Raw genomic sequence first — 21,536 nt, 5'->3', positions numbered from 1 at the left:
GACGTCAGCACGTTACGCACTCCATTCAGAGAGTTTATTGAGGGACGCCAATCACAGCAGGGAGCAACTTGAAAGAGTTGTATGATCCACCTCATGATAAAAAAAATTCCAACAAAAATAAAAATAAAACAAAAATAAACCGAGAAAATCACTGTTGCCGCTTCTAATCAAGTTTATAAGTGAGAAATCACTAAACTAAACGTGCAGATAGGTTACATGTGACCATTAAGAAGAAATCATTTCAAGTTTTGAACAAATATGTCAGTCCATCACTTACACAGGCATAGAGGTAGCTTACATCAACTTCTTTTTTTTCCTTTTTGTTTTTGGTGTAATTGCTCCTTTGCCAGCTTGGCACACTGCACACCAGCCAGTAACATCAGGATTTCAATGTGTAGCAGGAATTTAAGGCAAAAATAATATATGTCAAGGATTAGATGAGACAGCGGAATCATGTCACAGATCATACATTAGAGGTAGATAGGGATCAAGACAGAATAAGAGCAAAAGAGGAGACCTGTGCTCACACAGAGCAGGGACAGTAACAACAGAAAAGGGGAAGAAATGATCAGAAACGTCTGGATCCTGGCTACAGTATCGTAAGGCTTTTACACTCTATGCCTCACCTTTCAAGACACATCAGCCTGTACATAAAAAGAGCATTAATCTAGGACCGTGTCTATCTCCAATACAAAAGCACCCTACGATATTGGAAGATGTTCAATTTTCATCAAGTATCCCAGTAATAATGACATGGTTAAAAATGCTGGCTTAAGGTAATTCCTGCACATGAAACCATAAAATCCAAACTCCTCATTGGGGAGAGGTTTGGTGGTATTCTTGGTGATATATTTGGTACAGTCTAAAACTAAAACAGGCAGGCATGTAATATGAAAGAACAAATATGAACTAATATATGAAACAAGTTGATAAATCAATGTTTTGCCCTTAGAAATACAATCAAAAACTACAAATAATTTGTTACAGAATTACAAAGAATAACCTAACAAATATATTTAAATGGTAAATTCATTATATTTTGCATATCAAAAGGAAAAAAGAAAACATGCTGTCCCTTGTACTTCAATGGGTCATGTATGTGTGTGTGTATAGTGTCAGATTCAGAAATAAAATCTTTGCATCACAGTTCAACAGTTCACACTTGGCTAGATGGCTTTAAGACAAAACCTAAATAAACTGGATCTCACATTTATTGACAAATGGCAAAATGGTATTGCACACATTGCTGCATTAAGAGATAGCTCTACACTGCTGGAGCCAGCCCAGTTTGTGTTCTTTATACCAAACAGCAAAGTGATGGTCAGTGATAATGATGATGATGATGAAGACGATGATGTAAACAAATACCAGCTGCTGCATCTCTCCCGTCAGTTAAGTCTGAAAACACAATACAATCACTCGTTTGTTTGAATGGTGCCACTGGTGTGAGAATGTGAAATGCTTTCCCTTTGCAGCACAAACACAGAGCTGAGGGGAGCGAGGATGAGCTCCCTCTGCACACTGCTCTGGGGTCAGCTTCGCTAACAGGATGAAACAGGAGCAGCCTCATTGAGAAAACATATCATTCTTCCTGTTACGTGACCGTTGTGGGAAACTGGGACTCGCAGCAAATGATTCCAGATGCTCGTCACATGCGCGCGTACACAAACACACGCATAACTGTGCTGAGGGTTACGCTGACACTGCGAAGACTCTGCTGATTGTATTAGCACTACCAGGTGAATTTGCCTCATCTGCATCTTAGAAATCCATGCCCGTACTACAGTGCTTGTACTGAATGCAGTGTTTCATTATAAAATTCAGTCTGTAACAGTATTGCTAAAAGCAAGTTTGTGCTGGAGACTACTAATACATGTCCTTGTAGATCTCCTGTAGTAGAGGGTGGAGCGAGGTCTCCGACTCAGTCTTTTTGATCTTTTGGACGAGCTGAGCGTTCTCTGTAACCAGCTGACGGAGGTCAGCCATCTTCTGAAGCAGTTTTGGGAAGAGGTAGACAGAGTCAGAGTGATTTGCTTGGAGGTGGAGGTCCAGGGCCTGGAGGATGTTGTCCTGACTCTGCTCCACCTGCTTCACGTTCATTAGCCCGGGACGATCTAGTGCAAAAAGAGGAAAAAGCCTGTGATGAGTCACAATTTATGCTGGGCAAACAAGACATGCAAAGACAAGTTAAAACCCGTTTTAGAATCTTACTGGCATGTAGCAACATGATAGATAACCAGTAGCTGTTATGTGGCTGGTTATAGACAATTTCTTTCTGGTGGAACCAGCCCCGAAAACAGACACCCTGTCTACTTTTAAGATTAGCCTTAAAACATTGCTCTATGACAAAGCTTATAGTTACAACTGGATCAGCTGAACAACCCCTTAGTTGTGCTGCTACAGGCTCAGTGATTACTTCTAAATCACTGTCTTATCTTTTTCTGGATGCTATAAGACTAGAACCTTAATTGTACCTTCTAACAGTTTCAATGCAGCACTTTCAAAGAGGTTTCAAGAGCTACAGACACACTTCACAAGATTTGAATCTTCATACTTGACCAGAAAGCTGCTCAGGCTCACCTCCACAGAGAATAATGGCAGCAACAAACAAGGCCAGATCGCTGTCATCCAGCTCCAGAGCATTGAACTTAACAGCAAACTCAAACTTTGGCTCCATGATCTCACTGAAGGGCTTCCGTAAGCTGCGCAGAAACTCCCGTGTCACAAAGCCTTTGCCATTGGCCACCAACAGTCCATCTTTGTTCATGAGAGATGGCAGCATGGCAAAAATAGCCTCGTGCACACCATACTTTAACAAAGTCACCTGCAGTAAGCACACAAACAGCTGTTTATTTGTGCTTTCCTAAACTTGGATATACTAATAATTCTTTGTTATATGAGACAGCGGCTTACCTGGTCATTAAGGAAAAGGTCCACAAACCCTGGAATGCACTTAGCAAACTCTGTAAGCTCTCGCACGGTCTCCACCGTGGTGCACTGACAGCGGTAGAACACATGAACCCCAATCTCCTTGGCCAGAGGCGCACCTGGAGTTAACTGGCTCCACACCAAACCACTCTCTGCTTTCCAGAGGGTGTCCACATCGTAGATCACAAATGGCTAAAAGGAAAATGTATTAAAGGGAGAAAGGTCTGAGGGAAAAAATTCACATAACTGAGTTTTGCATAAATCCAAGCACGGCTGAAAGACAGGAACATACTGAGGTGCTGCTGGTTTTGCCCGTCAAGATGCTGCGGGCTCTCTTCTTGGTCATACTGAGGTTCTTCAGGTAGGCTGTATTGACTTGTTTGGCTAAAGTCTTCAGGTCTGAGCCACCTGGTTTGCTGACGTCCAGCTCCTCTGCGAGTATGCCTGCCACCAGCTTCTTCCTCTCCGCCTCAGGCATTCGTCCATATCTGATTGCTGAGCAAAAACACCCACAGAGACGGTGTTATTCTGAGAGGATATTTGCAACACTAATGAGTTCTGAAACCTCTTTGTGTTTTGGAACAACTCAGAGCATTAAGAATGCAACACACCATCCATGTGCTACAAAAGATTGGAAAGGCTTTGACATGAAAACAGCAGCTTTGTTTCCTTCTTTAGACACAATAAAACTCTTGGATCTCTCAGGCAGCCCATCTCCAGCTGGTCAAGAACGCAGAAGCTAGACTGGCTTCAGGTGAAATTCAAATTCATTTTAAGATTTTATTACTAGCATATAACGTCCTACATGGCCAGACCCATTCCTGTATAGCAGATATGATGACAGCTTATTCCAGCAGTTGGCCTTTCTGATTGTCTCATCCGGGTCTTTTAACTGATCCATGCTCTTATTTTAAAGCTAGTGGTGACCACACTTTTGAGGCTGTCTCCCCTAAACTCTAAAACAGCCTTCGTCAGCACATCAGGTTGGCTGAATCTGTGGTTTGTTTTAAACAACTGCCCATTATTTTTGGCTCTTGTTCTTCTAATGCGTGTATAGAAGTGCACATGCAAGAATGAATGCATGACCACATGTTTGACTTTACATTTCTATGACTGGACATGCACAGTTATCTTTAATGTGCGGTTTTACTCAAACAGTGAAGCACTTTGTAACTGTGTTTTCAAAACTGCTATACAAATAAACTGATCATCATCTTGGTATTTTAAGTGAATCTCAGAAAACACTTAAGCCCTCACCATCGTGGGACATTCCCAAAGACAGGCACTTCTGGAAGCGACAATATTGGCACTTGTTACGATTTTTCTTCTGAATCTTGCAGGAACGCTCACAGCGCTCATATTCCAGTTTCATCCGCACAGTACGCCGGAAAAAGCCCTGCACAAAGCAAAGCACATCTAGTTAAGCAACTCACACAGTTGGGGTGGGGGGGGGGCACAGAACTTCCCACTCAATAATCTGTTGTGGGTAAAAGAAAAAATGTTTTACCTTGCATCCTTCACAGGCATGTACGCCGTAGTGGAAGCCAGAGGCCTTGTCCCCGCAGACCTTACACTCCACACTGATCCCGGAGCTTGTGCTGTCCTCTTGGCCCAAACGCAGCTGTTCTGAGAGCGAAGGTGATGAGGTATGGGACAGGTCTGCATATAACAAAAAAGAATAGCATTTCAGTTCAAGTACATCTTGTGAAAATTTCAGAGAGTGGAAAGTCTTACCCGTGTAGCTCGATGATGCGCTGCTGTTTTGCTTGTTGCCACTGTTCTCCTGATCTTCCCCTTCTTTCCGTCTCTTCTTCTGGTCCCTTTTTGGGTATTTAGAAGCAGGGACTACCTCCTTCTCCTCCTTTTCCTCCTCATCTTCACTCTCCCTGCGCTTTAACTCTTTCAGATCTGCCACCTCGGAGACGCTTGTCGCACCACAACTGTCCGAGCCTACAGACTCTGCCCGCGGTGGTGTCCACCTGACGTCAGCTGCGTCCTGGGGGCACTTTGGCTCACAGTAGCCGTTCACCCCGTCATGCTCCTCTGGGGCAGTTTGTTGAAACCCGTCCATGGTTCCTGTTGCAGCTGATTCAGCAGCTCATCTCCTGTCACGTAGCCACCATAGTTGCACTATTTAAAAACAGAATCAATCTACTTGAAATACACCTTACTAAAAAAAATATATCTGTTAACATGAGGTTTATATACACAACTAGAAAGAATAGCTAATCACACTTTAGAGCCCACATATCATCAAGGGTTCCATTTAATCCAGCATGCCAGCGGTTAAGAGTCCAGTTTCAGCTTGCCATAACAAACCAGCAAAGCCAAAATAGAGCCCTATTTTTTTAAAATAAGCACACGGGTGAAACTCACATAAGTCTTGTATTCAGTTTAGTATAGCAATAATAAATGAGATGAATGCTGTTCAGTAATCTTCAACAGAGTTTGTTTAGGTGCCTTTCAGTCAGTTAGGTTTTGTTATAACAGCCAGGGAATGTCTTTTAAAGAAATAAGCTCATGACCTGAGACACAGATGTTATGGAATCACGCCTCAGTTACTTCAAAGCCAACGGAACAGACAGACAAGACAATAATAAGGATAGATCTACATTTTCAATCCTGATTTAAAACATCATAGAGCACTTTACAGGAATATTAACACAGACACTGTTTGGGGTAACTGTTGCTAGGTTCGGTTACATTTAAATACTTTATTATAAATAAAAGATTGATTTGCTTATTTGCAGCACTGTCCAGAAAAGCCTGTACATACATCCAGAGATGCCATCTCAGTATTACTCAGTAATTACGTATTAGTTAGCAGCATGTAGAACGAAGCCGTGTCTAACAGGCTAAAGTCACACTTAAACAGGGGTTTTCCTGGCTCAAAAAGGGTGGACTGTGCACATAAGGACAAGTGGTCTGCAAATAGTTCAGACGAAAAGTTTTCTGTTACCTGCATTTTCCTGTTATCTTTTGGCCTTTTTATGAACCAAAAATGTATTTTTAAATAAAGAAAAATCAAACACCACTTGAATAAACATGTTAAAAATCACAGTCCTGCGAGCTTTCCCTTTATTGGAAGGTCAAAACCTCTTTGGTAACCACTGTAAGTTCAAAGTAAAAAGCTACTTTCAGCTTCACCCTTATTCATAATAAGTTGCCACAGCGGGTAGCCTCTTCAGCAGATTTTTTTCCTCCTCCAGATGGCAAAAGAACTGCCACTCATATAGTGCCTTTCTACTTAATTTGAGCACTCAAAACACTTTCTACTGCAAGTATCATTTGCCTAATAACACACACACACACACACACACACACACACACATATATATATATATATATATATATATATATATATATATATATATATATATATATATGCAAAATTTTGCATTACTTCACATAATAAGATGTTTAGTATATGCCTGTGGTACCTTTAACAAAGTTATTTTTTATAGTAGATTATATGGAGATTATCTATTCTTTATGCAGCTGCAACACAATGATTTTCATTGCGGGATAGAGTATGTATCAATTTGTGCACCGGTGTGGAAAAAAAAAAAAGGAGCTGAAATACTACTTTCAAAATCTTCAGTTTCATAATGAATATTCATTTATTTTGCCCCTGGAACATAACAAAAGCAAGAATTTCACAACCGCTGCATCACTTTTAATCAGAATAAGGGCCCACCGCATTTCCAGCACAGTTCAGCCAGTAGATCGTAATAGTAAGGGCACTAACTTTATCTCTAACCAAGCTTGAAGACATCTGTATTATTGTTTGCCTCACTTGCGATGGGGTGCGGGGGGTATTTGGCGGCTGCTTTTAAAGGAACAGGGTGCATGCACTATGTACACACTGAGCAGCGCAGCTTGCTGATGGAGGCGGTGGGGGAGAGGGCTTTGGGTTGAGGGTTACAATTTTTTTTTCTACCCCGGGGCCCTCTAGCGGATTAAAAAGTCCTTGTTTGTAGCTGTGCCTTAACAAACAGCTACAGTGTTTACATATTAGAAATAAATGTTGTTGTTTTTTTCCATAAAGGACACACTCATTGTAATTCAAAGGCTACGCGCTGTTTTCATAATGCTTAACACCAAATTAGGGGTGTTAAGACTTGTCCAGTAGACAACCTGTCACACTGGTTCTCGGAAGTCTCTGCTAACATTACCGTGTAACTGCATGAGTCACTGACAGGACTGTAACTGGATAGCGTTTGAAAAATGAAAGGACAACCGAGTTACAGACATGGCTGCCGCCAAACTTTCTTATCTCACTTAAAGTTTAAACTGTATAGGCTTTAAAACTGAGCTCGTTCAGCCGTCGGCTTTGTTAGCAGCTAGTTAGCCACTACCTTGAATTGTGACTGAGTCCTACTATCAGCTAGCCGTTAGCACGGCTGACCCACATTCCCGTTTGTGCCTTTAAATCACGTTAGCTATCCTGCCAGGTTAACTTACCTCTCCCGGTTGTGCTGCTGCTTCAGAAGATGTTTATGCCTCCCGGCTGAGGTAAACAAGCCACAAAAGCAGTCCCGAGTCCCGTCCCGGATCGATCGGTTGTTGACAAGTTTGTTTGCTTGAAGCTGGAGTTAGCGATCTGACGTTAGCTCTTGCTGTAAGCTAACTACTATAAACTTAGACCGAGTCAGGCCTCCGTCCATGTAGAAACCGGGCTGACGAGACGGGAAAAACAATGTGGAAATCTTTGTGGGCTACCATGTCACATGCAAATAAGCGGAGTTAACTAGTAATCCCTCCCCGAGTCTATCCCTGGCTTTGCTTTTACTCTGCTTTGGTTTGGTTTGCTTCACTCCCCTCTCTCCTCCCCCTCCTCCTCCCCCGTCACATGCCACAGCACAGCGCCCCCGCTGCACACATACACACAAAGCGCACAACCGACTGGATGTAACTACTGCAAACAGAAGAGTCAAGGTCTCGGTTGAGTTGTTTTTGACATGGACATATATTCAGCTTTGACTGACATTGACCGCGTCTGCCTTAATGGAGACACACAAAGAGCACGTGGCTGAAATCCGTGTGGGAAAATGTGTGATTTATAAATGTAGAGACTGAACTGGGCTGCACGCTTTTGAATCTGAATGAAATGGGCTATTGTTACTCTCCACTACCAATCAAAGAGCCTTTGAGGAAATAAACATGCCTTACAACTAGTTTAGACATATATAATCAACTTTACGCGAAACCGTACGTGACCATGTATCGAAGAAGAGGTTTTATTTTTCGTTGGTTTATATTTCTAAATTAATTTCTGTTCAAATAAACATTAAGGCAACATCTAATATTAAGAACGACATAATATAGAAGGTGAGAGGGTAGCAGCTTATTTCTCCTCTGCTTAAAAATGTAACACTCATAAGAAAAATAGGTCGTCTCATCAGCTGTTTCGGAAGCTTGTTTCTGCCACAGAAACACACCTTGGCTCAGGCGATTAGAGGATCATCAGGGGGTCCTTTTGTCCCTCTGTGGGGGGATACTCCCACTAGGTTTATATCTGGGACTCTCCACCATTTGACCTTAGAACTGAAGAAGCTTCTCGGATGAGAGGTGAAACGTCTTCAAGTAACTTAAAGAAGTCCAGACGCTTTTCTTTGCAAGCTCCTTTGACTACGATGACCTGGATGACTGAGAACCTTCACAGACTTTCTGCCACAGATTTATTTTATTCATTATTTATTTATTTATTTTATTTTTGTCAGTTTGGGGGGTTATGAATTCAAAATGTCGAGTTTGGGGTTACTATCTGAAAAAATTGAGTGAGAAATCACAAAGTTTCTAACTAATAACTCCAAATTTTGCCCAAAAAAGCAAAAACAGAAAACAAAGCAGTCTTTTATGCAGAAACAAACTTCCATTTAGCACTGTATGCCAAATGAGAGACACAGCTTAGATTTTGCTCACCAGAAACTGCAGTGAAGAGAGATTTTATATAGATGATATCTCTAAATTAACTGTTGTTTAAATAAACAACTATCAGGCAAATCTAATATCAGGAAAATATTAGAGTGATTATTCAAAAATTGGAAAAAAACAAACCCATAAAATAGTCATCAATTGCTCTCAGTGTGGACCTTCATGCAACTTTTTGGCAAATGGTCTGTATTTGTATAGCGCTTTTACTAGTCCCCCCTAGGGACCCCAAGGCGCTTTACACACCCAGTCATCCACCCATTCACACACTGATGGAGGCAGCTACAGTTGTAGCCACCAGCACCAGTAGGCAACGGGTCAAGTGTCTTGCCCAAGGACACAACGACCGAGACTGTCCGAGCCGGGGCTCGAACCGGCAACCTTACGATTATAAGGCGAACTCCCAACTCTTGAGCCACGATCCCCCAACTTTTTACTTTAACTTCCTACATTTTTAAACCATTATCGGTACTTTCTACTTGTTACTTTTGGTTTAAGGCATTTGAAGAGAGTTATTATTTCGTCAGCGTGGGCCTTTAAACATCAAACCGAGTCTAAACAGTAACACGTGAAAGGCAGTCCTGTTCGTGTAATAATCAAAAGGGTATGTGGCACAAAAAGAGAGGAAACAAGCAAAACTGTGTGCCAAAGTCGGAGGTTAAAGTGGGCTGGTATTTTTAGTTATTTATTTATTTTTTTGGCACAACACGACTGAGGCTGTCCATAAGTTGCGGTTGTGGTACTTCCGGCCCTGCAAAAAAGTAGCAAACATAAAACGAGTAATATTTTTTTTAAGTGGCAGGTAATTTCAAATGCAATTTTTCTATCCGATTAACAAACAACAGCAAACACACAAGCTCAGTGGTGTTTGATAAACTGGAAGATTAAACGTTGTACTGTCAGTAGAGGATGGAAATCAGCCAGGACAACTCATGAAACATCAGCTAAATTCAGGTGTGTAAATCCACAAAGCGCAGTAAACCTCAGAGCAGCTGCAGCAGCACAGGTAAGCAGATCACAGCCTCATTTTTTCCCTGCTCGTGTTCTTCTTAACTGATTCAAGCCGAGCCTTTATTAGAAATAAAATTTTAACAGAAATAAAGCTGGTTTTCCTATCTACTAATATTATTTAATTATTACATTAATATAGCACAGGGTTCAGTAAGATTTGTACAAAAGTAGGTGGAAGAAATGTTCTTCAAAGAGCTGCTTTTTACTCTCTTCCTTTGAGAATATTTCAGAGCCAGTACTTTTCCACTTTTAGTTGAGTAAAGAAGTGGAAACAGTACTTCAACTTTTACTAGAGTATGTTTCAAAACTACTATCTGTGCTTCTATTTGTTGCCACCTCTGCTTAAAACTGTGCATTAGTACACTGGCACATACAGCAGTTGGCCTGCAGTTTGCATTACCTGTCAGTGGATGTCTCTGTTTGCTCATGTGAGCCAGCTGAAGGTTTTGTCCCCGGAAGGCGTCAGATTAGTCGGAGATGACACATTTAAGGCCTCAGAAGTGAAGCAGACTCCAACTCAAACCGAAGCGGATGTGCAGTGTGCAACTTCAGCAGTGTCTGCGACTCTTACTTCCACACCGTGTGGTCTTTTGCATTTCTGTCACGTCTGTGTCACTACAACTCGTTTTGCAAACTCTTATTTAGCTTTTCCACTGTGTGAAGCACCAGCTTAAGATTTGAAACAAAAAGTTGCCTCACAGTTTCTCTGAATTGCACAATGCACTAAGTTTAACACAGTAAAGATGCAGGTACGGCTTCAAACTTCACTCTCTTTATTTACAGTAATGTTAAATGACATTAAAAACAGGAAGGTCATGACAGGTTTTTTTTCTTTCACGCCTCTTCTTTCTCTTTCCTGTTTATCAGGAGTGAAATTGTGGTAAACTTTAATACTGAACCAAGCTTCTAGATCAAAAAAACCTAAGCCACCTCCCACAACCTCGAAAATTGTACCAATAGAAATGAAACATTGGTATCCGTCTAAGTTACAGAGCTGCACAAAAATGAGCTTCCTGTGTGCGTGTAGGCTTTTCTCTTTGAACACCAGAGCTAACCTTGTACTTTCAGGATCTTTCTTACCGCTCATTTTCTTTCCGCTGAGGTATCAGTTACGTTCACGTCAGGCCTCACACAGGCGGCAGAAAAGGATTATTTGAGAAGGGGAGATATTGGAAAACGCACTCTCGTTAAAATGTTTTTAAACTGTTGCTGTCTGTGATACGAGGTCAGTAATATTTCAGCATTTAGTAGACGTGGTAGTACGGTAAATTCAGCTATATCCCCGCCGCTTTCATATTGTTCACAAACATGACAACCATCTCTTGCCCTTCCTGTGATGAGGCAGCCTCCATGACTCATCATTTTAGGGGATATCCATGTCGCCATTAGATGCATGAGAGTGACGTTTGTCTAAATCACATCCAGCTCTGCTGTCAACATTTTCTTTGCTCTCCTCCCGATCCCCCGATCCCGAACTCCTTCTGAGACGCAGCCCGGGGTCTCGCTGCGTCGGGATCTGGAAGCTCGTGAAGGAGCTTCCCAGCGATGGTCTCTTCTCTGAAAATGAAAACAACAAAGCGGACAATTGAAATCAGACTTAGGCTGAAACCAAAAATAAAAACAGAATTCACAGTTAAAATAAAGTATAGTATCAAATTTAAGGAAGTATATTTGCAGAAGTTCAAAATGAAATATATGAACCACCTATTTTGACCTAAACTTCACAGCCCCTGAGCTAAGCAAATGGTCACATCAGTCCTGGCTGTAACACAACAGGGCTAGAAATGGTTAACACTTCTCTGCTGGTATAATGCAGCGAGAAACATTTGAAAATCTGGTCTTGAAACGGTGCATGTCTGTCATGTCTCTGAGCAGGCAAGGACACATACCGCCTGGTCCGATCGGCCGCATCAGTCTGTTCATCTGGACATTCCAGTGTTTGACGTTGGTGCTCGCCTGCCGAAGTTTCCTCTGGGCGGCCTGCCGGAGAAGAAGAGCTTAGCGGCTACTGATAAACAAGTGAACTGACAAACGCTTCACAAAAACCTCGGTCTGTTGAAAAGTACCCAGAAGAGCCACTAAGACGTGAACTCGCTTCCTTTTTGCTCTTTGTTTGTGACCTGATAAATAAACAAAGTGCTGTTGGTATTTTAACCACCTACAACTGGTCAATTTATTAAAAAGTTAAACTCTGCATCTCAATAAGGTTAAGGTTCACTACTGCCACTCTCAAGGCCAGATTTTGTCAAATAAAATATAATATAATGAAAGTAATAAAAAGACAGAGTAGCCACCACTCAACAAGAGAAAAAAAATGGTGTCCTGTTTGAATCCTGTTCATAACTGATATGCTTTTGAGGGACTGATCACGATGGCAGTCTGTTTAGTCTCATTAAAGTCTCTGCCATCTGGCATCCTGTCTTATCATTATGAATTTCAAAGTTATACTTGCAGCACTTCCTGGTTATCTAACTTTATCTGATGACTAGGGACTGTGATGGGTGGGGGGTTGTTTTTTTTGTAGCTCATGAGATGCTTTCGTGTGTTGTTTTAAGCGCCTATTTTGAACTTAACTTCTGTTTATTGGTTTGGTGTCAGATTGTCAGTGACTCTTACAACAGGACAGCCTCTCGCTGATCTCATCAACACATTCTGTGGTGATTTATTTAAAAACGACAAGCAGCAGAAGCTCACTTCTTTTTTTCCATGTTCAGGGGGTCTGCAGTGGTATTAGGGGCCTGAGGGGTATTAGCTTCGATAACATGCTGTAACTGAGTTACACGGTCAGTGTCAGGGTTTCTACCTACCACAACGTCCTGGTCAACTCTGTGCCGGTTGGCTCGAACCTCCTCCAGCTGTCTCTGCGCCTCCTCCAGGGCCCGGGATTTGGCCTCCATTTCCTGCTTCAGCTCCTGCTTCTCCCTCTGTGTCTTCGCAATGTACTCCTCCTGTTCCTCCTGCAGGTTCATCAGAGCCTTCATTTTCTCCTCCTCCTCAGCCAACAACCTGAGCATGATGTAGAATGCAAAGAAGTTGGACTTTGAATAGATCATTTGTAATAAATGCAGGGGGCTCATCAGCGAGGTACTTTGGACCTGGGATGGGATAAATCGAGAGTGCAGTGACAATGGTCTAGGTGACTGCAGCGTTAAACAACTTCCTCTTTGCAGCTCAACTTCCTCAGGAACATAACGCAATGTGAACTAATTCAGCAACAGAGTTTATTAAATGCTGCTTGTACACAACACAACCTCCACCACCCTGCGCTAAGCTTTTTGCACTGTACACCTGGCTAGCTGCTTAAACAACTTTACCCTGCTTGAGCATAGCGGAAGGCCTCCTCATCAAGCCTGGCTTTAATCTCTTGCTGCAGCGCCTCCTCCAAACGTTTCTGCATCTCCTCCAACTCCAGGATCCTCTTCCTCTGCCTCTCTGCTTCCTCCTCTTTCAAAGCCATCTCTGCCTGCATACTGACTCGGGCCTTGTGACACACAGAAAGAAGCAAGTTAAAGTCGATCTGCATCTTCATGCTTTTAAAATCTTTCATTCTTTGTTTCCATGCTCACCTCCTCAGCCTCACGGAGCTGAATCTCCAGGGCACGCTGAAGCTGTTCGTGTTGCTGGCGCCTCCTCTGCTCATCCTGCTCCAGGAGGGCCTGAGCCTGCTTCTGCGCCTCCTTCAGGAGCTCCAGCTCCGCCAGCTTGCGTTCCCGTTCCTCCTGCAAGGCCCGCAGCCTCTGCAGCTCCTCCTCCTTAGCCTGTCGCCTTTTTTCCCGAAGCTCACGCTGTTCACGTCGCTTAAGCTTCAGATCTTTGTGGAGGGATTTCTTCCCCTCCACATGCAGCCTGATTGCCGTTTGAATGGCTGCAAAGAAGACACTGATGTTTAACATCTAAATAAATAATTAAAGCTTTTAAAAATTGATCTGAATTGATGAATGAGAGTCTCTTTTAACCTGTAGTCCACTCCTGTCGCTGTTTGGTGTCTGACGCACTCATTTCATACGTCTTGGAGAGGGTTTTAAGACAAAACATGCATCTCTTCCCATCTCGGTCTGGCAGCACCTGTTCAAAAAAGGGACACCCAGTTTATCTCTTAATACTGAGTAGTTAACTGTGAATGGTTTTGCAGTTTTTGAGTCTATTTTGTAAAAATAAAGGAGAAAAACATCAATTACAGGAAAAGGACATTTTTCTAACAACTCTGAAAGCTCAAAAAACATCTGCTTCCTATAATATAACACAATTTCAGCAACTTCCTTTGAAGTATCACATGCTGGGTGAAGTGATGAACTTATGACTCAATTAGTTATTCATGCAAGAATTTATATTGCCAGGATTTTTGCAATATTGTGGTCTACACTTATTCCAAGTCACCATTGTAATGATCATAATCTGAGCTGTACTTTAAATGTCTTTTATGAACACAATGAGTCATCAGTCACGGTCCAGGCTGGAAAAAATATGCAAAAATCTTTGCTCGTGATTTTTCTTAAAAGAATCGTCTTGCAATAAGATGTTCCAGTTGAAGGTGTGACCCATGCTTCGAACACAGTAAATTCCTTAGGGATTTATAAGAAGCATAAAGAGAAGCAAGAAAATGTTACAACAGCTTTGATAGAGGCCTCAGTATTTAATCAGTCCACAATAAAATACAAGGCAGGGATATTAAGAGTGTTGCTAGTTCCCTGGGGCCTGGCGTGCTGCGGTGATCACAACAAGAGAACAAACCTGAGTATTCAAAGACGTAAGAAGAGCAGCTAACAGCAAAGCACCTGCACAACTCTCATTTCCTTAGTTAATGTGTCCAATGCAGCATTTACACAAAACCGAAGTAGTGTTAACCCTCTGAGGTCTACATCATCTACACAGGTGATAACCTTAACCGTACCATAACCTTAAATATTAGAGAAGCCCAAAATGGACTTAGTGGAAAAAATGAGAGTAGTTTACCATGTGTGTCATTTACAATTGTTACTTTTCTCTTCCTTAACTGTCAAGTAAAGCGGTTTTACTTACTGAAAGAAAAAAAAAAAGAAATTTCCAGGCTGTTAAATCAATATTTTGAGATAATGACCCTGTGTCAGGTAGGCCATCAAGTTTTTGCCAAATCAAACATGTGGTTCATCAAGAAGAAGAAGAGAAATAGTTAAAGGACTCTATAAAGAAACAAGTGCTAAAACAAATCAAGTCATCGTAATGAGACTTTGTCATGATTACATTTGGCTTTTCTGTAACTGGTGCTTCATTCATGCTTAATAAAGTGTCTCATGCTTTATTGTGTTATTCTGTGAAATAAACCCTCATTAGTCCTCATATGAGGAAATACCTTTTGTTTACAGCTGATTCTTACTGTGTACTCATCAAGTCCAACTAATCTCAAAAACCATCGTAAAGACGAGCTCATGTTTCTTGAGGACCACCTGTGTATTCTGTAATAAATCTGGGGTGACGCTGTGTGGACTACCGAGACAAACGTGAACTTTCATGCAACGCGGGGGCGGGGAAAGGGCACTGCACACCCACGATGAAACCTCCTCCTAATTGCAAAGCACGGTAGGTGGAGTATCGCTCATCATAGTCATAGTTTGGGGCTGTTCGGCATGCGTACTTCGCCATGATTAACGCCACAATGACTTGCACGCGTGGAAGTCCAGAAACCGAATGCGACCAGTCAACAAATGGTCTGTGGCATGAGCTGAAGAGGGCTGATCAATCAAGACGTCCCAGAAATGTTGCAATATTTCACGAACAGCCACAGGAAGCATGTGATGGATGTTGTGACTGCTAAGGGGGGGATCTACAAGTTACTACACTCAGGAATTAACTTACTGCTCTGCGATTAATTACTCAGAGCTGATACAAGAACAGATCTCATTGCGCTTTTAGTCATCTTTGACTGTAACTGGGTTGAAATTCAGACCACATTTTATGAGCAATCAATGCAGAGAACCTAATAACGCCAAATGGTTTCCAATTTCCTTCTTGCAAGTGTATTACTCAGTATGATAACTGAGGCTGTGTCCACACGAAAAGTGACCAAGACACCTTAAATAGCAACCGCTGCACTCTTACTTCTGCTTCACGTTCAGCTAGGAGTGAGGCTAGCACACTAATCGCCTCAGTTCCCTTGAGCTCTGCGAGATTTGTGAGGAAATCTTGTTTTTAATATGACCCATGGCAAGCTTCAGTTTTCAGTCTTACCTTGTTTCATTATGACACCCAAAACATGAAGCAGTGCCAACACAAGTCAAAGCACTGGAGTAGAAAGATTTTGGATTTTGCAGTTGTTTACTTTCTTTTATGAAAGGTAGTTTAGTCATTTGAGAGAGGCTCGGTGTCACCTTTGCTCATCCCGCATCTTAAAAGAAAATCATGAGCCACCGAGTAAAAGAGACCAGTGGGATTATTCAGCAACATTTCACGTTTAAATTTCTTTTCTTTATAGCATGTTTATTAATGTCGACATGACTTGTGCTGATTTAACTGTGAGTAATTACTCTAAGGTATTAGGGCGGTCTCATTTTCTCTCAGACTCCAAAAAAAATTCTGTGCTCTTGTAAACGTGAAGCAATAATTTTGACTTAAAAGAAACTGAAATATATAAAATTAAAGGTATAAACTGAATGTATGAAAGTCATTGCATTTAATTTGACCAGATTCCAGGGTCTTGCTGGATTTTGTACTTGCTCCCCTTTTTTTGTCTTGTTTAACCTTTGGAGGGACAGGATTTCAAATGTTGTAGTAAGTTACAAGTTAAATCAAAGATGAGGGGCGTGATAAAAAATAAAACTACAAAAAAACCTTAGTGTAGCACCTTGGGGAAGTCCCCGCTCTACACTGAGAGCCACTGCCTGAATGTCATTTAAACGCCTGCTTGAGTATTTCTGCTGTGGAGATTTTGTTATTAAGAGTTTCTCTAGCTGTCACAGATGATTATCTCTCCAGCTGTTTACCTCCACGCAGCAGTTCTCATCCAGGGCTATATTGCCTTGGCAGTCCTTGCGGTCCTCTCCAGTGTAGTAGGACAGGTTGCTCGGCTTTAAGGTGAACCACCGTTCCTTCCAGTTTCTCCTCAGCTGGCCTTTTTTCCATAGATAGCCCTGAACGCAGCCAAACCGACACACAGATCACTGAAATAAATCTCACCTGGGAGGAACAAAAACAGCATTCTGGAGGCACATCAGTTTCCTACCTCTTTGAGGACGTCACCAACTATTTCCCTGTACACTTCCTCTATAGCCATGCTGATGATACTTGCATCAATTCCTCTGGTTACCTTCCCGGAGTTCATCATCTCTAGAAACGTCCAAACAGTAATTCCACTCTGCTGCACTGAGTCTTGAGAGAAGAAGTCCTCTAACTCGACACAGTTGAACTCAATACTCATAGCCATACATATTTTCTTGAGGAGGTACTCCACCTGCATGGAAAGAGACAGTATTAATAACTCATCTGGACTGTCCCTGCATGCTGTGCTGCACTCAAGCAAGCTATATATTACACCAATCACCTTTGTGTGCAGTTTTAAGGAGTATTTAAAACTGAATTTACCATTTTAGTGACCATCACCTGCTTATTAAGGACTAATTCACAGTAATGCTTTAATATTACTTTGTTACTACACTTTTATTTGTAGTTTGAATCCTTCTGCTTAAAACACAACCGCAAAAATTGTATCTAACAGTGTAGCTGAAAGCAGCTTTTGCTATTTCCCAATAAGGCTTTCTCTAGTAACAGTATAACCTCACAGTAGCCCTGGCTACAACACAGAGTGCTTTGCACAGTGGCTGGTGTGTGAAACACACTCCAAAATACAACTGGATAATGCTTTCTTAAACCGAGGGCGACAGAAACGACCCTGCCCTTGAAAATTTGGGGCTTTCTCTTGGCAGCGGCTGTGAAGAATACGCAACAGGAAACCAAAATGAGACTTTGCAAGTGAGAAACAAGCCCACACTGCTGCATGACATGAGCACCATGTTCCATGGTGGCAAGAAACAAAGTTTCAGCTGGTGTACTCGGTGTTTGTAAAAGATCCAACAGCATTTTTAGGTCAAAGATTACTGAGTGCAATCTCAGACTCAACAACAGAGCGCGGAAACGTTGAGTATCTTAGGGTCTAAGTTTGGAAACGGGTTTCTTTTGCCACACACACTTGTGATTTTTTTTCCTCTTTCGGTTACATTTTCAATACGATAAACAATGCATCGTACTAATGATAAGAGTTAAGAGTTAAACCCACCTCGTCGGGAACCATAACCAAAGGGTACTTGTCCTCAGAGAGAAAATTAAAAAGGCACCAGAGACGAAAAGCATCTTTGTCTGGTAAAATGGTGCTGCTGCTTCGGTCTGGCTGGTAGTTTTTCTTCGCAGTAAGAGTCCAGCAGAGCTCGTCTACGTTTTCCTTAATAAAAGAACCTTCCACAACCTACAAAGACACAAGACCAGGGGTTTAAAAAAAAGCTGTCTGAATTATGAAACACATGGGGCTCGCAATACGCTGAAATAAACAGAGCACACTTGTTTGGGTTTTTTTTTAATCACCTTATCCAGGATGTATTTATTGAGGTAAGGCATATAACCCTGACTGGAAACTGGGCCATCATCATCATCCCTGAAGTGCTCCTCCAAAGCCACGGGGTCATGTGGAATACACAAGACTGTGCACAGGTTGTGAGACAATACCTGAAGGATCACAATATGAGGATATTTAAAAAAGAAAAACACTGAAGCAGAAAGTCATTTTAGTTCTCGTTGTCCAACACAGGACTGTGCAAACTGTTTTATTTGTTGTCCTGTGAGGCTGCTAACCGCATCCGCCTACAAATTAATAATTAAGCGTCTAAAAAAAGAGATTACACGTCATGAGTTAGGAAGGATGAAACTTTCTGTAGAATATAAAAGGTAAGTGACATGATGTATAAATATATTTATATAGCTGGCTGCTGAATCAGAGAATGAAGGCCAGGGAAGTGTTTGAGGAACTGAACTTTTAAATTTCTGCTGCATCGTTTTTTCTAAAAAAAAAAAAAAGTGTTTGCTCAAACATGGAAAAAAAAGAGTCACCAGAGTCAGCAAAAAGCTTTAATTTTCTAGGAAAGCTGCCTGGAAAACCGTTCAGACGCACTAGTTTAAGAGTGGAACGACATCAGTAAAGCAATATAACCGTTTTAAAGTTTAAAAAGATGAAAATCGAGCTCAGGAAAACATCTCCAAGTTCTATTAGAAACTTCAAGTGTTACACTTTACTCTTTGTGAGCAGTGGCATCACTGACAGCATGTGAAAAACAGTTAGATTAAAAAAACGCTTTTCCTTCTTGTTCTGTTTCTTCAGCTGAAACCATGCAACATCTTGAGGTATCGTGCATTTTATCAGACAGCTAGGTTCTCTGTGTGTTGAGCCATAACCACATCCTGTCGCCAGTCTCCAACGCTACAACATCTGTCAGTTTTGAGGCCAAAGCATGCAAAGTGTTTGCCTGCGAGTGCCTCTGAGCAGCGCGGTGCCTCAGAGAAGGCTGAAGGCACGAGGGGGGATAAGCCCAGTCATGAGGCTGACTCGCTGAGAGCCAGGAGCGCCGGGCGGCACATTCGCAGGAGCGTGGAGGTGGCTGGAAATGGAGTCTGAACCACAGCGAGACCGAGTGACATAACAATGAGATCAACGCAACATACAGTAGCCTCGTTTAGGCTCTGTGGAAAGAGACAACGGTCACCAACATGTGTCCACTTTATCCCTGCTCTCCCTGTGACAATGTCCTTTTTTGACGTGTTCGGCCTCATGTTGTGAACCTACTCTATTCAACAGGCTGCTCTCTGGCCCGGTGCTGTGCCAGAGGGTCCCTTTGCACTACAAGCTGGTACATGGAGGCCCAATGTGAGCACAGCTTGGAGATGAGGGCTCCCATTCATGTACAGACTGAGAGCAAACTGTTACTCTCGTGCTCGCGCCGGACAGAGGTGCATATTGTGCCCTCTTTCAGCAGCTGAAAGCATTTTATTCAAAATAGGGGGAACAAATTTGTTCCTTGTTGGGCAGTACACGGCTGAAAAAAACTGAGTTTTACACAGGAAATGTTAGTGATGATGATGTTTTCTGATAAGTAGTATCAGACGTTGCACACCATTATTTCCTGACACATAAACACATAGTGAAAGTAGTAAACTTTGAGATTTAATTTGCTTTGTTGCTAAAATTGCTTTCACCTCCTTCACACCCAGCCCGCATGATGTAAAATGCAACGAGGTAGGAAACGAGGTAGGAAACGAGGGTAAACGGTAAGAGATGAGTGAGTTCTCGGGCAGGAAAAAAAAAAGTTTCTCTAGTTCCATCTTCCAGGTAGACGATCCCTCACTCACCTTCAGCTGAGACTTGGACACTTTCCCGCTCTTCTCCAGATCCAGGGCTGTGAAACCATACCAGATGGATTTAAGCAGCTCAGACCGCAAGTCCATGTCTGCTGCAGCGTTATTTTCTGGTTTCCTCCTCTACGTCTCTTCTTCTTCCCTCTACTGTTGACACGGGTGACAGGCAGACACCCACGCTGTGCTGCTGCTTTCAGGCAGGCATGGGGCTTTACTGTTCTGCTGGCAGCGGCACCTGCTGGATTACAGTGGTCAGTGATGAAGAGGGAGGGTCTCGCTGTTTACCGCAGCTTCGGATCTTGCCCTGCAGTGGCAGAAGCGTTTTAATCCTTAGAAAATTTTAAAAGAAAAAACTCCATTATGCATTGCCTAGAAATCTACAATGTCTTGCTAGGTTTAGTAGTGTACTTATGCACCTGTGCAAAAAGTGTTGTTATTACAGTTTTATATTTTTAATGTTCTAAAGTTATATCACTGATTTACTGAAAATCTCCATCCCCTTCCTGTGCACCTTGGACAGAAAATAATTTGCCATTCATTATAAAGGTTTATTATTTAAGTTAGTAATTAGATGGGCTCCTGGCAGTGCTGCTTTTACTTTCATTTCTCTGTGAAGTAATCTTTCAGTTTGTTTTCAAGGTCCTCCTTATTTGGGTGATACCTGCACTGATGTGTGAACATAAATAAGGCATAAAGAGCCAATTAAGTGACAGTGAATGATAATTGGCCTTGCATGTATATAGCACCTTTCTGTACAGTTGAGCACTCAAAATACTTTTTACTACAAGTCTCATTCACCCAATCACACACGTTGTTACAGTACTTGTATCAATGTCCAAAGGCTTTCTAACATTCACAGCACGCTCACACTGGGATTACACTGGTGGAAACTCGGGGTACCTTCCCCCAAGTGTACTTTGCCACATGGATTGATCCACTGACCTTCCAACTGGTAGAGGACCCACTTTGTTACCTGAGTCAAGGCCACAGAGCATCTGCAAAACAAGCCCAAATCATCACCCCTCCACTGGTGATGTTACCCACTGTTCTAGAAATCTTCTGGTTTGTTCAGATATAATTTTGCAATCGAAGCTGTGCTCCCATGTTCTTTTGAGAGGGAAGAGGCTTTCCCCTGGCAGCCCTACCAAACAAGCCATACTTGTTCAGTCTTTTTCTAATCGTACTGTCACGAACTTTAATCTTTAACATGCTGACTTAGGCCTGCAGAGTCTGAAATGCAGCTCTTAGGGTTTTTTTTTTGCAGTTTCTCTAACCTTAGGGTGACTTTTCAGGGA

At 42.1% G+C, this 21,536-nt stretch overlaps 2 protein-coding genes across 3 annotated transcripts; both read right to left on the bottom strand.

Annotated features, from left to right (window-relative positions):
• Positions 1 to 12: 12 nt before the first annotated feature.
• On the bottom strand, positions 13 to 7,773 carry ppardb (peroxisome proliferator-activated receptor delta b). Of its 2 annotated transcripts, XM_084916682.1 has the most exons (8): positions 7,393 to 7,773; positions 4,663 to 5,058; positions 4,436 to 4,587; positions 4,186 to 4,324; positions 3,221 to 3,423; positions 2,914 to 3,120; positions 2,581 to 2,824; positions 13 to 2,114 (listed from the first exon to the last, which is right to left on the bottom strand). In XM_084916682.1, the coding sequence occupies exons 2-8, from the start codon at positions 4,997 to 4,999 to the stop codon at positions 1,867 to 1,869; spliced, it is 1,530 nt and encodes a 509-aa protein (XP_084772808.1). In that variant the 5' UTR covers positions 5,000 to 5,058; positions 7,393 to 7,773; the 3' UTR covers positions 13 to 1,866. The 2 variants fall into 2 exon arrangements, with proteins under 2 accessions (XP_084772808.1, XP_084772807.1); XM_084916681.1 differs by having other exon boundaries at positions 4,436 to 5,058.
• A 2,856-nt stretch (positions 7,774 to 10,629) lies between these two features.
• Positions 10,630 to 20,456, bottom strand: LOC146363826 (differentially expressed in FDCP 6 homolog). Its single transcript, XM_084917783.1, has 11 exons — positions 20,236 to 20,456; positions 18,421 to 18,561; positions 18,119 to 18,304; positions 17,069 to 17,296; positions 16,830 to 16,976; positions 13,830 to 13,938; positions 13,440 to 13,738; positions 13,188 to 13,354; positions 12,681 to 12,879; positions 11,763 to 11,853; positions 10,630 to 11,430 (listed from the first exon to the last, which is right to left on the bottom strand). Exons 1-11 carry the CDS (start codon positions 20,329 to 20,331, stop codon positions 11,237 to 11,239), a joined length of 1,857 nt encoding a protein of 618 aa, XP_084773909.1. The 5' UTR covers positions 20,332 to 20,456; the 3' UTR covers positions 10,630 to 11,236.
• Between the last annotated feature and the right edge of the window lie 1,080 nt (positions 20,457 to 21,536).

This window comes from Perissodus microlepis, chromosome 20 (genome assembly GCF_051167445.1).
Source record: "Perissodus microlepis isolate ML-2025 ecotype Zambia chromosome 20, ASM5116744v1, whole genome shotgun sequence".
Lineage (NCBI taxonomy): Eukaryota > Metazoa > Chordata > Actinopteri > Cichliformes > Cichlidae > Perissodus > Perissodus microlepis.
This window is presented reverse-complemented; position numbering and strand designations above follow the sequence as displayed.

Coding starts and splice junctions, on each gene's coding strand:
- ppardb (XM_084916681.1), bottom strand. CDS start 4,999: ATGGACGGGTTTCAACAAACTGCCCCAGAGGAGCATGACGGGGTGAAC. Junction 4,325..4,435: donor ATGCCTGTGAAGGATGCAAG/GTAAAACATTTT, acceptor TGCTTTGTGCAG/GGCTTTTTCCGGCGTACTGT. Junction 3,121..3,220: donor GCAAAACCAGCAGCACCTCA/GTATGTTCCTGT, acceptor TTTTCCTTTTAG/CCATTTGTGATCTACGATGT.
- LOC146363826 (XM_084917783.1), bottom strand. CDS start 20,331: ATGGACTTGCGGTCTGAGCTGCTTAAATCCATCTGGTATGGTTTCACA. Junction 16,977..17,068: donor TTGGTGACGTCCTCAAAGAG/GTAGGAAACTGA, acceptor GGCTGCGTTCAG/GGCTATCTATGGAAAAAAGG. Junction 11,431..11,762: donor GCGGCCGATCGGACCAGGCG/GTATGTGTCCTT, acceptor TTTCATTTTCAG/AGAAGAGACCATCGCTGGGA.